Here is a 14021-nt window from a genome sequence, read left to right on the forward strand (position 1 = left end):
ACTCACTGAACAAGGACTGGAGCTGAGAAAAGCATCTGTAGACCACAATGCACTAGGATCTGTGATTAGACCGAAAATGTGGGCTTTCACAAGTAAGCAGTCCTCGGGTATCTGCAGGTCTTTGCTGTGACTGCCATGCAGCTCTCCTGGCTGAACTCATTGCTGTGGTGATGGTGACACGCTCCTGCCCCTGGGCTGGCAGCAGCGACGCATGAGCACACGCACGGCCGTGAAGCCAAGGAACACCTATGAAGGAGGCGTGGTCGCCTTCTTGTTTCCTGGCCATTTTAAAAGACACTGGGGGTTGTGTTTATCTTTCCTGTCCTTTTACTAATGTTGCCACAGGGTAAATTTTTTTTTGAGCAACAGTTTGATTTTTTTTTTTTTTTTTGCATTCTTGCTTCATTGTGCTTTTGTCTCTATCTGGTGTTGCTGAAACCTGAGCAAATATTTAAAATAGTGAATTAAGAGACAGGACATGGAGAAGTTGAAGTCCATGTTCCAAGTTCCAAAACCTCTGAACTGAGTGAGTCTGAAGTTTTCTGCAGCAGCCTGTATACCTAAAAACTCCATGGTATTGAATAAGTTTCTAAACCCAGTTATCACAGTGTGAGATTTTCTAAGCACTTCTATGATTTGCCCTGCAGTATCTTCCACTCAGCCTCACATGCATATAATTTGCCTGTACTGAAATTTTTGTGCATTTATTGATGTTTTTAATAACCATTAGGCTATATGTTCCAAATAATTTTGATTGCAGGATTTTTCTGATGTGTCTAATGTTGTTGAAGTAGAGCCCTTTAGAAATATTTCATCAAGATTACTGCATAACACTTGGGAACTCACTGTTTGTGAACCCTTTGGGAGCAGCCTGGTAGACCACCAGAAATATTTTCCCCAACATCATTCATTCAGAGTAGTAGCAATTTCTTCTAAGTGCAGGAATGTTTGTGCATAGCAGAGAAATAATGAGCACCCAATATGAGGTGTTATCATCAGAAGTTAAATAAAGCCTTATGTCAAGTTTCTACATTTTGTTAACAAAGTAATGGTGCAAACTCTGAGTGTGTGGGGGGCAGGCTCATTTTAAGAAGCTGGCTAATATCAATAAATTGTGTTTGGCTTATGTAATGATCTCAACGGGATATATTTCATACACAAGGCTTTTCACCCCCTGCACACTTCCTCCTGACCTGACCAAAAGCAGGCTGGTTAATGAACTGTGTAATCTCTTAAAAGGTTCCCACATCATGTGGAAGAAGTTAAAAACACTCAGCCGTCCTGCAGAGTGCATTTTGAATGCTCAGAGTTGGCAGATACGAGCGTGGCAGACCCCACATGTGCTGATTGCACACCCTGCTCCCCACCCTGGCACTGGGCATCTCATCCCTCCTGCAGAGGTCACAGAGCCCGTGACAGCAGTGTGGCACAGGAGCTCTGGCACATGCCAAAGCCACGGCGTGTTCACCTGCCCTGCTGTGCCCACAAGGCTGGTGGAGCTCGTTCCAGTCCCCTGTCACTGCAGCTGAGCCGTGTGCCAGCTACACAAACTCCTCCGTGCTCAGGACCTGCATTTTCCAAAGGGAACACACAACTTTGTGCAGCTGACAGAACGTATTCACTCATTAATTTGGTGTGGTCAGTGATATAACTGAAGCTGAGTTTCTTAGGCCTGCTTAAGCAGGTCTTCCTCCTTTTGGAAGGATTGAGGCTTCAGTGAGTGAGGAGGCTGGGCATAAAGAGCAGTGAGCTGTGCCTGAAATTCTATATTCTTATCATAGCTGGTTTTTTAAATTGAAAACACATTAAAAATACGTCCATTTCAACACATTCAGAGTTGTCTTTCATTATCTACACAATGACATTTGCAATTGACCAGCCACCCAAACAGTTACTTCAATGTCTCTTGGGAATGGCTGGGAATGGTCTCTTCTGCCATACTCTGTGATCCAGCAGAAGTGAATGGCAGAAAGTAATGCTGGGGAAGTTGGAAAGGAATGCAAATGCAAAATCTCTCAAATCAAAGCAGCTCTACCTTTTATTCAACAGCTGATGTGGAAGCAGAAATTGCTGATTTGGGCTAAAAAGAGTATGAGGAGGATGAGGGGAGGAGACCTGAGGAGGCAGAAGTACAGGTGTGCCACTGGGAAAGAGGGCACTGGAGAGTGTGTGTGGCAACAAGTTACTGTTGGAAACTTGCATTTGGATTACAAAACCTAGTTTGTAGGCATCATTTTGATGTTGTTGGTCACAATTTCACTAATCCTTTAGGTCGGGTGTGGGGGGTGTGCACATCATCTCATGAGTTTTCAGCCAAGTCAGATCTACCCACAGACCTGTTGTATCACATATTAGCTGTACCTTACTTCACTGTGTTAGTGAAATACTGTCAACAGTGTCCTTTGCTGAGATTATGCTTCCCCAGCATTTTACTTTTTGGTGTGGGAGCTGCTAGAACGCTTGCAGCAGAACTCTGTGAGGCTGAAAGGAGTTCAAATGTTCACTTATGCCTCCATAGATGTTAAGTGACATGCTGTCACTTCAAATGTAACATTTCTCAAAATGAGCAAGGGGAAGTGTTTTAGGCTATTCTGCAGCAAGGACATCTGCCTGCACGAGCCATGCAAGATAGCTAAGGAGTGTTTAAAAACTGAGGTACATTAATTCTGAGTGTATCAATAATGGCGGTATCTTTTCTTTGTTTTTCAGAATTGGTCTGGGAGTCTTATTGTAGCCTCCTTAACTGGTGCTTTTGGGTCGTCTTTTCTTTACGGTTACAATCTGTCGGTGGTGAACGCTCCCGCAGGGGTAAGTGACTGACTAAAGAGGAATTTGAAAGCAGTAGAGGGCAGCCTTGTCCAACTATTGTCTCCTCAGCATCCTGCCTTTATAGTCTTCCTGATTACATAGTAGGAGGGGATTAAATCTCGTATAGTAACGTTGTTTTGCCCAAAACTTTCTTTCTGCTTCCTGCGAGGTTTTCACATAAATTCAGTAACTGTCCGAGAGCTAAATGCTGCTGTTGAGGTGAATGGGTGCACATGCTTTGCTTCTCATTCTCCCAGGTCCAGGCTAAGCATGACTCTTCTTGCACACTTTTATGTGATAAAATATTTTTAATATCAGACTGGTGAGTATTCAGGGGCTGCATGCACATGTTCAGCAACTTCTGTTCACGTCGTCCAATTCCAGAGGGTTGCACAACATTTCATTCCCACAGTACTGATATTATAAATAATGCCTCTGGTTTCCTCTTAAATAATGAGTCTCAGCTTCTGTGTTTTGTTGTGATTTCTTGTTTGGTTCTGAATTCTAAACTTCTTCGTCTATTGGCTGCAACATGTGGGATAGATTTGATGAATAGAGCACTATAAAATCAATATACAAAATTGTGGGGATTTCATTAAAATATCAGTTATTACAAATGGAAATCTGGACACTTTGTTTTTACACTGGCTGTCTAGTGACCCTCAATTCAGTCAAGCACAGCAGGAAGCAATTCAGTGGAGATGCAAACAATAATATTTTGAAAAGTAGCTAGTAAATATTGGGAATTAACTGTGGAAAATCCATCTCAAAACAGTTCCTTTCCAAAGCTAAGCTCCTTCTTTTATGAAAATCTTCTATTAAAATATGTGGCTAGATTTCCACCTAAACAGGTTTTTAATGTTAAAGGTGGATGCAATATTTATGCAAATAACAAAAGAAGCATTTTGTAAAATTTATGTTCTATACGTGGATTTTATTTGGTAAACTGTTGACCCAAAGAAGTAGGAAGCGACTCGGCTTATAGAAATCTTTAATTGCTTGCTTCATAACTTCTGTGAGTTTTCTTCAAGTTTGTGTGATTATATACTGGTTATTCAAGGCTGGATAAACTGGGTGTTACCATGACATGTCCAGTCATCAATTCACCTTGCAGTCATCAGAGGATAAAAACGGCTTAGAAAAAGTCAGAAAGAAGCTGTAATTCTGTGAGCAATAGTATTGATTGTCCTGATGGAAAAATCCTTCCTGCACTGCCTTGGGGCTGTCAACAGAGCAGTGGGAATGAGCCAATTTCTAAACTTTTAAGTACCATTTAAAAATGGACTGTCCTGGTAGTTAGAGCTTTCTGTCAATTTCAATTTCTGTAAGGGAAAGAAAGGATGATGGGATGTGCTCCTTGACAGCACTCAGAAAGTTCTCTTTGATTCATGCAATAGATTACAGTGGTGTGGGTGGGGAGGTTGAAGATGCAACCCTGTGAAAAATGCTAAATTCCAGGTTTTGTGCTTAATGACACTTCCAGGATTGTCTGGTTTTGTTTGAAATCTTTAGTGTGGCTTTTGTGCTGAAACTGGGCACTCTGCTGATGGCTTTGGCCATACCATTACAGGTATGCACAAAGTCTCCCTTGGTGTTCAGTGTTTGAGTGAGAAACTTCATAACTCTCTTATTCATGTTAAGCCATACTTTAGCTAGGGCTATGGAGTAGTCCTATGGCAAGGAAGCTCTGTAGTTCAAGAAGAAAATACCACTCTGTCCTCTGGCCCTCTCTCCAGCTCCAGCACTGCTGTGTGTCATCCATTTCAGGACCACTTCCCTGTCCCTGTCCCTGGAGCTGCAGTGACCAGGTTGAAGGGAAGAGCAACGGCTGAGGTCATAGCCATGGTGGGGAATAGTGAGCCATATCAAAGCTGTGCTTCTTGCAGCACAAGAAAAGGAACCTTTGCCCCATCTCTTTTCTCCTGTGTATGACACAATCAGTCTGCTGCAAGGTGACCCTTTAGGAATACTGATGTGAGATGACTGAGAAACACCAAAGCTGAGCATCTTGTAGCTGTAGCTAAAAGCAGCCTTGTAAGAGGTTATACTGGGAGTGCAGTAATTCCTACAAGTTGTAAGCTGCATTTTTTTTATAAACTTGGTAGGAAGAATAATTTCTCGTGCTGACATTCAGCTTACTGCTGACATTGTCAGATTGTCCTTCTTTCCATAGGATGCAGGGTATCTTCTGCCCCTGTTTACTTCAGTGCAATCTCTCTTGATGCTGAAGTTCTCCAGCCTTAGAGGAGGACTGTATAATCCTTTGAGAAGTAGTGAAAAAATGTCTGATTACAACAGTTGACTACAACACAGAATGTTTCCAGGATCCTCGAACTGGATGTCAGCAGGAGCTGAGGGAGTGAAGGAAATTAATTTAAGACTGAAGTGTTGAAGAACTATATGTAAATTCTTGTGTCCCCTTTTCTTTCAGAGCCACAAATTGTGTCAGCTCATCAAACCACAGGGGAATTCGCCTACAGTTCCCATTGGTGGGCTTTACTTCAGGTCATCTTGTGAGGCAGAATTAGTCTAACTTGCAGATTGTTGCAAGGGGGAAATCAGATGCACATACTCTGTTCAGAGCTGAGATTGCTTCCCACTCAGTTCCCTGTAGTTCTGTGGGAAAGAGCATGGCCCATCACAGGTATGATTCCCTGAGAAACCCAGAAGTACAAGTTTCCATGGGCTTGTTCAAAGAGTCACCAGAATTTATTAAAAACATATGGGAGCATTTGGCAATAGGAAGACAAAAGACTTAATTGAATACAAGATTCTATCTTTTCCTGAGCTGCATTTCTACAGTTTATTTCATGGACTGATTGTGGGCAATGCCTGTGAAACAATGATGTGCTTTGTGCTCTGTGAGGGAAGCAAAGTCACTGCTACTTTCTGCTCTGCAGCCCTTGCCCTCGTCCTGCAGGAGGCTGCAGCTCTGGGTTCCTGTGGCACAAACACACAGCCTGCTGTGACAGCTGCTTCTGCAGTTGTCACTGTGTGTGAATGACCTCTGTAGCTATGGGTAAGACAAGGAAAATATTTGTTTTGGTTTTAAAATATATCCATTAAATTTGTATATATAAAACTTTATATATTCCTTATATTCCTCTTTTCTTTCTCCTCTCAGCACTACTATCATAATGAACTGAGGCAGATGAGAAAATAAGATACTGATATCAGTCAGCCACCATTTTTGTAGGCTTTGTTTACAGGCTAAAATTTTTGTATACAGGTTTATGCTTTTAGTGTTATTGAGACACCTGATCAAAACCCCCAAGGGAGCTTTTACACACAATTTAATGGATTCAAATCCAGTGGATTTGTTATATCGGGTTTGTTTTGTTTTATGTGCATCTTCTGAAAACCTCTGTGTTTTATTAACTTCCTACTTATTGGCAATGGAAGTGCAGAGAGAGGTGCTAGTACATGCCAGAACATCCATCTATCTGTTACTAGTGAGTGTTTTAGTTTGTACTTTCTTTTCTTGAATATTTGCAGTTATTTGATGTCTCCTTGTAAATAACTAAGCTATGCTGAGAAAATTAGTCATAACACAAGGGGAGAGTAATTTACATACTATTTTTAGCCATTATCATTAACAAGAAATGCTAATAGTGTTCTAAAAGTGTTTTCTCTTAGTAATCATTACTACCAGAAATTAATTTTGAATAGACAAGAAGATGTCTGAATCTAAATATAATCTGAGTATTGATGTTAAAGAACTAAGGTGTTACTGCTTTATTTAATGGCAGATTCATTTGGAATCTTATTCTGAGACTTCTAAATTATTCAAGCACCAAAAATTACTTGTCTTTTTTATTTTTATTTTTAAAATGGTTTTAATTTTTTTTCCCCTGTCTGTTTAGAAACATTCAAGATAGGATGGGAGAAATAACCCTGTTCTCTTTTTAATTCAGGGCACAGGAAGTTTACTAGAAATTTGATAGATGGAAGACAAGACATTGTATATTCTATTGTCACCTTTCTTAGGTATTTTGTAGATGGAGAGGTGATGAAAAAAACCCTCAAATAGAATATTTTGTGTGTCCAAGGTCAGACTTTAGGTAAAGTTTGAAATTCCTAGTTTGAACAGGGAAAATGTAATGGCTTATTATGCTGAGAAGAAACTGGGAAGAAGTAATTAAAGATATAAGATTAAACTTTTGATATTGTATAGCTTGAGAGCTTTTCCCAACTGTGCTGTGCCCTTCTGCTGTAGGGACTGCAACTTCCTGGTGCTGTATCCTCACCAGAGCATCAGGCACCACAGTGCAATTCCTTGGTTTTGAAACAGGAGCAGCATAAAAACAAGGAAGCTTGACTAAAGAGAAAATAAAATGGAAATGTCTCTGCAGGCAAACAGAGACTATTAAAACACTGTCCTGGATCTATGACATCTTTGCCTTATAAAAGGTTAAGAACTTAATCTGATTAAACATCAGGGAAGGGAAGTTGTTAGAAGGCATCCTTCAAAATCCTGTCGTTATGCTCATGTGAGGAAAGCAGAGGAAGAATGTAAACTTTGGCATGTTAAAGGCTAAAGGGTGATCTCGTCCTGGACATTCTTGTCTACCTGTGGAGTTTTTTCCCCATCTGGTTTGGTACTGCCTTGCAGTTATAGCTATAAACTGATTCAGTTTGTTTTATTGCAGTTTTATCTATAAATGAGGCCCCATTTTTTGGAGGAGGGAGACAGAAGAGCAAGAGTGATTCCTGCAAGAAAGCTACTGGGGATTTTCTGGGTTTTTAATTCGCTTCTCTCAGTTGTATTCCTAAAATGTTGGGGGTTTTTCCCACATATTTTTATTGTGTGTTTTCTTTCAGTATATCAAGAAGTTTTACAATGAAACTTGGGAGAGGAGATATGGCTTCTCAGTGGATGAAGGCACTCTGACACTCCTCTGGTCCATAACAGTTTCCATTTTTGCCATTGGTGGCCTTGTGGGTGCCATTATTGTAACCCCAATTGTGAAGTTCTTTGGAAGGTAAGTGTTTTTGAAAACTTGCATTTTCTAAAGCAATTTCTCACTTAGTCTCTCTAGAAGGTTTTACTTTTATTAAAAAAAAACCAAAAAACCCCCAAATCTTTAAATTCTGAAAACTTACTGTGCATCATTTGGGTCAAAAAAGCCATTTGCTCTGAATGGGCAGTGGGTTGAGATCTCCAGGAGTGTGACTTGTCAAGTATGCCAAAGGAAAATACATAAAATAAAAATGATTTCACAAAGGACTGGCAGAATCTCATTTCATGAGTTTACTGAGCATCTTACTGTAAAAAAACAAAGATATCAACATATCGCATTTGCTTCTTAACAGCATTTGCTGTTATATAGTAATAAAATTTTACTCTTTTTTCAATCCTTGTGTCAGCTGAAATTGCAGTTTGAAGAACTGGACTTGGATGAAGTTCCTGTATGGCCTTCCCCAAAAAGGGGGTATGGCATCTATTCTGTACAATGCAGTATTTGACCAAGTCTTGACCATAGAGAATATAAGTATTTTAGGAATGTTTGTGTTAGTGTGTGTTTGCATTTTTGCTGCAGGTACTAAATAGATATTTCTGTCAAATTTTTGTGTCATATAGTCTTTCAAATAGAATTTGAAAGGTAATTTATAATTTCTTGATATTTAGAAGGGCATGTAGCATTCATCATAACTGCTCATTTGGATTTTTCTTAATTGTAAATTCAATATTATTTTATATCTTTTAGTCAGTTAAATCACAGGAGAACATTATCATTGAAGCTTAAATATAAGTGTAAACCTCCAGTGTTCTTACCTTCCTGTTTTTCATCTTTATTATTTCCATTAGATTGGACTTTCCTAGGTCTATTTTTCATATCTCATTTTTCATCTCAAAGAGTGTATTTTCAGGTTCTTCCATATCATGCTTACAGCAAGTCAGTATTCTTAGCTGTTACCCATTTTTCATGAATTTATTTTGTCACTTCAGCACTTGGTTTTCAATTTTTAAATATTTTCCATAGTTACATTATTTATTTTTTTAGGTTTTCGATTTCTTCTGCCAAATCATACATTTGGCTTTAACATACTTGTTAGAAATATGGAACCGTGCCTGACTCAGACTGATTAATTCTCAGAAAATTGTTGAGTCTTTATTAAAATAAAGTGAAGTAAAAATGGGTACACAGAAGGTTAGAATTTTCAGCGAAGAGTAGAACAGCTTGTTAAAATTGTTAAATTGTTAAAATTGTTAAAATGGTGGCTGATCTCTGCCGTAGATACACTTCCACTGGAGCTGGTCAGGTTTCCAGGGCAGACCTTTACACTTGCAGGCTCTGCCCCTGTTTGTTGTGTTTATCTCCATTAAGCCATGAAAACAGCTCTGTTACTGATGCAGGGGGTGAGTGATGGAGCAGAAATGGGAAGGGGCTCTGTGAATAAAGGCTGCTCACCAAAGAGTGGATCTTGATTTTGCTGCTCACCCTGCAGAGTGTTTGTCTGGTCTAGGAACCCAGACTGACACGTCATTATGGTAATTGAGGAGCACACAGTGGAATGTTGACAGAACAATAAAATACTTTGCTGTTAAATTGCTCAAGTGTAGGTTGGAGGGTTGTATCTATGATGAAGCTGAGCTCCATTTACACTGACACAGAATAATGAGCTAAGGGGGATTAAAAGCACTAGTCAGAAATAATGTATGACTTTAAAAGAACACTTTTGAATCATATTGCTGTAAGGTTAAAAACATAAATTCCAAATTACTGGATTGCTAGGCCCTATTTACTTCAAGAGACATGTAATTTTTTGAAAGGGAGCCTTCATCCACATAAACATAATTCCCAAGTTCAGATGTGGCTTTGACTCTTTGTAACTTAAATTACCCTCTTGGAATGAAGAGGGTCTGCTGCTGTTTGTCCTGAGCACCCAGACCAAAATGCTCAAGGGATTGTTTAGGTCACTTCTAGGGTCTCCCTGGGAGGAGGGAGAGGCTGAGCATCACACCAGGCTCCTCTCCTTGCTCTTGGTACCACAGCCAGTGGTCACACTCGGTGCCTTGGGTGAGAGAAAGGAGAGTGCAGGGACTCAGGGTCAGTGTGCAGCAGCTCCTCTGTGCCACTCCTTGCTCCTCACTCCCCCTGTGCTCCAGCCTGCGTCCCCATGGACAACAATCCCCCTGGGGATGTCCCTGCCCAGGCCTGGATCACCCTCTCCTCCTGTGACCTTGTAACACTCTTGCTCCATCTCCCCACAGAAGCCACCCCTGCAGCCCCAACACTTCCAAAGCCTTGCCACAGGCACTGCTCTCCATAGTAACATCCTAAATAGAGTGTTTTCTCGTTTCAATTTCCTTTTCATACTGCCAAAGTCTTTGTTTTTATAATGCTTAGTTAGGCTGTGCTTTTCTCTTCTCAGCTGCATAGGATAAAGGTTTGCTGGCCAACTGTTTCTCAAAAAATATGTATTTTATCTTTTTTATTTAAATTAAAGGAGAAAAAAGCAGTATCTTCAGATGAATGTATAATATTTGTTTGACCTGAATGAACATTTTCTTTCCATTTCTGTCATTATTTGTATCACTTCAGCCATCTCAGAGTGTATATCCATCTGAAAAATCTGTTCTAAACAGTTACAGTTATCAGTCTGATGGTTGTGTTGTATAGACTTTAAATGAATTGTATCTCATTTTTCTATCTTCAAGCCATGTTATTCATTCAGTGTTCAAAACTCACTAGAAAGCAGGAAGCAGGATTAAAAATACGAGTGTTAGAAATATTTCCTTTCAAAAACATATGCATCTGTTGTGAGAAGTTGGGCGACTTTTTCAATGGGGGTGAAATTTCCTGTTAATACTTACATATTGACAGTTTGTCACCTGCTCTAAAAAGGAAAAGGATAGACAGCCTTCCTGGTCACTCCTCTTCTTTTTAATTTATCCCTCAAACTTGAGCAGAAAGTTCTGAAAGATGACAAATAAAATGAATTAAGCTGTTGGCAAATGAGAAAATTGGATGTTTTGAAAAATTTAAAATATATTTTTGTGATTTGGTTTGTACTTTTTAACAAAGTAATAATTTGCCAAAAAAGAGTATTCATTTTATTTGAAAAAACCTAATGTTTTATTTAACTGTTATAGAATGAAATCATTTTAAAGTGGGGAAGAAATATGTAGTCTTGTATTTTGATTAATCAAACAATTTTTAGAAAAAAAATTATTACTTGAATGAGCCCAAATGTTTTTCCTAACTCTACAAGTAGGAAGTAATTTTCCTCAATGTACAGTTTTAATGGAGAATTTAAGGATGAATTATAATGACACAGATGATGTCACAGTTGGGAAGTTCTTGAAGTGTCAAAAACTCTATCATTAAAGGGCCTGTAGTTATATCAGCTTATTGCTGTTTGAAGTATATTCTTTGGGTTCTCCACACAGACATCTTTTCAGAGTATGCTTATTGACATTCATGTACAGAGCCTAGGCCTGGCACTTGGGTTTTAGGATGCATAAGTTGACTCCCTGCTGTGCTTTTGAAGTACAGCTCCTTAGTTATCTATGTTATGTTTTCCTTTAAACTGTGGTGTAGGTTTGAAACTGAACCATGTGGGTATAGTGCTGTTTTTCAGAACTCTACACATCTCAGAGGCAGTGATTGTTAGGCACTTTTTACTTATAGATATTTAAGAATAATATCTTAGTGTGCTTCTAATACAACTAGATTTAGCTGCCATGATGCTGGTTTTTACCTAAACCATCTTTGCCTTTTAGGAAATGCACATTGGTGCTCAACAACGTGTTTGCAGTGGCAGCTGCACTGTTGATGTCCCTGTCCTTGCTGGCTGGGTCGTTTGAAATGCTCATACTGGGCCGCATTATCATGGGTGTGGATGCAGGTAAGCTGTCACACTGTGCCCGTCTGAAATGCTTGTGCTGTGCACACACTGTCCCCTCTTCCCCCATTAGAATTTGCTTTACATCAAAGAGGTATTCCAGGGACTAGCAGTAGCCACACTGATTTCACTGGGACAAAATGGCACACTAAGGGCTGGAGGATCTGATGTCTGGAGGAGACACTAATGGATGCTCACCACTGCTAACAACACTGTTGTTTCCCCACCTTTCCTCTTCCAGCTGTGGTAGAGTGTATTTGTTTCCATGCCATGAAAATCACTTGACCAGGAGAGAGTATTCTGCTATTAACACTGTTTTAGCTGTGTTTAGCAGTTGGATCCCATGTTAATACCTGCAGGACTAGGGAAGGTTTGGTACCTCATCAATTGTTCTGGCAATATGTTCTTCCCAGTTTGAAAGTAAACCATGGGGGCACAGCAGCACCAGAATAATCTTGCAGCTAGAAGGAAGGGTTTCTGCTAATTTTTATCCCAGATTACCATCAAGAAACTAAACTTCTGAAGCTATGCAAACTTTGCCATTGTACTGACCAGGGTCATGCATTTGTTTGTTCTGTTCCTGGCTTTAAACAGCCTTCCAATCTTATTTTATGCCTGTTTTAAAGAGTTCTTTGCAGCTATAAGCCTGTATTGAGAGGAACATCTGTTAATACTATTTACAGTAAAAATACTTCATCTGACAATGTCTGCTCTGTCTGACTGATGCACTGGGATTTTTTTCTCTTACCCACACCAGTGCTAACTCGATTTTGCTTGCTTTGGGATGAGCAAATTTAAAACATAAAATCTGTTCTCCTGGAGATTCTCATCTCTGAGTAACCTTTGGTGCTCCACATCAAAAAGCAGCCTACACACATCACTGTAGATCTGTAACAGATAATCAATCCCATAGTGATTAAATGGTGTGAGAGTAATTAGACATGCAGGGAAAATAATTCATGATATGTATGGATAGATACAATTCTGTTCCTTGCATGTTTTTATGCCACCCTTGTGAGCAGATTATCAGTCAGGCTCCTTTCAATAGAAATTTGTTGCATACCTGGCATAATAAATATGTTTTGATTTAAGATATGGGTTTTGTTCTTCTTTTGTAGGCATTTCATTAAGTGCCCTCCCCATGTATTTGAGTGAAATATCTCCTAAGGAAATCCGTGGTTCATTGGGTCAGGTCACAGCAATCTTCATTTGCATTGGTGTTTTCACTGGTCAAGTTTTGGGGCTGCCAGAAATATTTGGGCAAGTAAGTTTTTAACAAACCTTTTCTATCAAAGAACACAAGCATGCTCTAAGTGTCGTATTTTCATATTTTGACTGGATTCTTCACAAAAGTGGAAAACAGAAATATTTATTCTGTGTTTTGAAGCACTTTGAAAAGCCGTTTCCTCCATGTCTTCTACAAGTACATACTAAAAGCATGGCTAAGTTTGGTAGATGTAGCCAGCAGGTTCAACAGCTTGAGTGGCTTGTGTGTGTCCATATGCAGATGTCCTTCTCCCCCTCTTGATGTACATCTTTTTTGCTGGTTTCCAGTTTCTTTGGACATCATAGAAATGCTTAAGAGTTTTTATATTTTTGATCTGTAATTTTTCAATGTGAGATAGAGTTGAAAAAGGCTTGATTAGAGTTATGATGACAACCTGAATAGGAAGACTCTTGCTTAGTGATTATAGTGTTCCTTTTAATGCAATCCTTACTTGCCCAGCTTTTAGACTAACTGATAGAAGAGCAGAGTTAACACACACCTTTATGGAAAGATTATTTATTCACATAAGAGGTTGTCTTGCTGTCATAGGCTGAGATTAACTTGGTGGCCACTGGATGTCATCATCACTCTGAATAAATGAACTCGAGTTTTGTTCAGGCTGGAAATTGAAAATACAGAGTCACACAATGGGTAAGGTTGGAAGGAACCACACTGGCCATCTGAGCTGACCAGGTGCTTTCCTTTCAGAGATGATTCTTCAAGACAGTGTGGAGGAAAGGTCTGCAATCCTCTCACAGTAAAACTTGAACAGAGGATCCCTTCTGTTCAGCCAGAAATAGTAGTAAGGAGTTGGAAAATGAGAGGAGCTTTTCCTTCTCTGTCCACCCAAAGGCAACTCCTTTGTAAATACATGATACCAACCTCCCTAACGCTTTTATTTTTGCCTGACCAGCTTTATTCTGTTCCTTTATTCTGTTCAGCTCTCCTGAAGGCAAATAATTTGATTCAATTTACCCTTTATTGAAGGACAGATTTCTCCCCTGCCCATCCAAAGCAACAGATTTTAGGAAAAAAACTTAAAATGGCTCTTATTGTGTGGCTTCAACAGATGTCCCTTCTCTTACCTTTGAATCAA

At 39.5% G+C, this 14021-nt stretch overlaps 1 protein-coding gene across 1 annotated transcript in view; it reads left to right on the plus strand.

Moving 5' to 3' along the window:
* SLC2A9 (solute carrier family 2 member 9) overlaps positions 1–14021 on the plus strand; it is a 100264-nt gene that overhangs the window by 20977 nt on the left and 65266 nt on the right. Inside the window, exons 4-7 of the mRNA XM_039728955.1 lie at positions 2710–2808; positions 7630–7790; positions 11537–11661; positions 12777–12922. Coding sequence (XP_039584889.1) covers positions 2710–2808; positions 7630–7790; positions 11537–11661; positions 12777–12922 — 531 coding nt within the window. The remainder of the gene's footprint in view (positions 1–2709; positions 2809–7629; positions 7791–11536; positions 11662–12776; positions 12923–14021) is intronic.

This window comes from Passer montanus, unplaced genomic scaffold (genome assembly GCF_014805655.1).
Source record: "Passer montanus isolate IOZ18808 unplaced genomic scaffold, ASM1480565v1 scaffold67, whole genome shotgun sequence".
Classification (NCBI taxonomy): domain Eukaryota; kingdom Metazoa; phylum Chordata; class Aves; order Passeriformes; family Passeridae; genus Passer; species Passer montanus.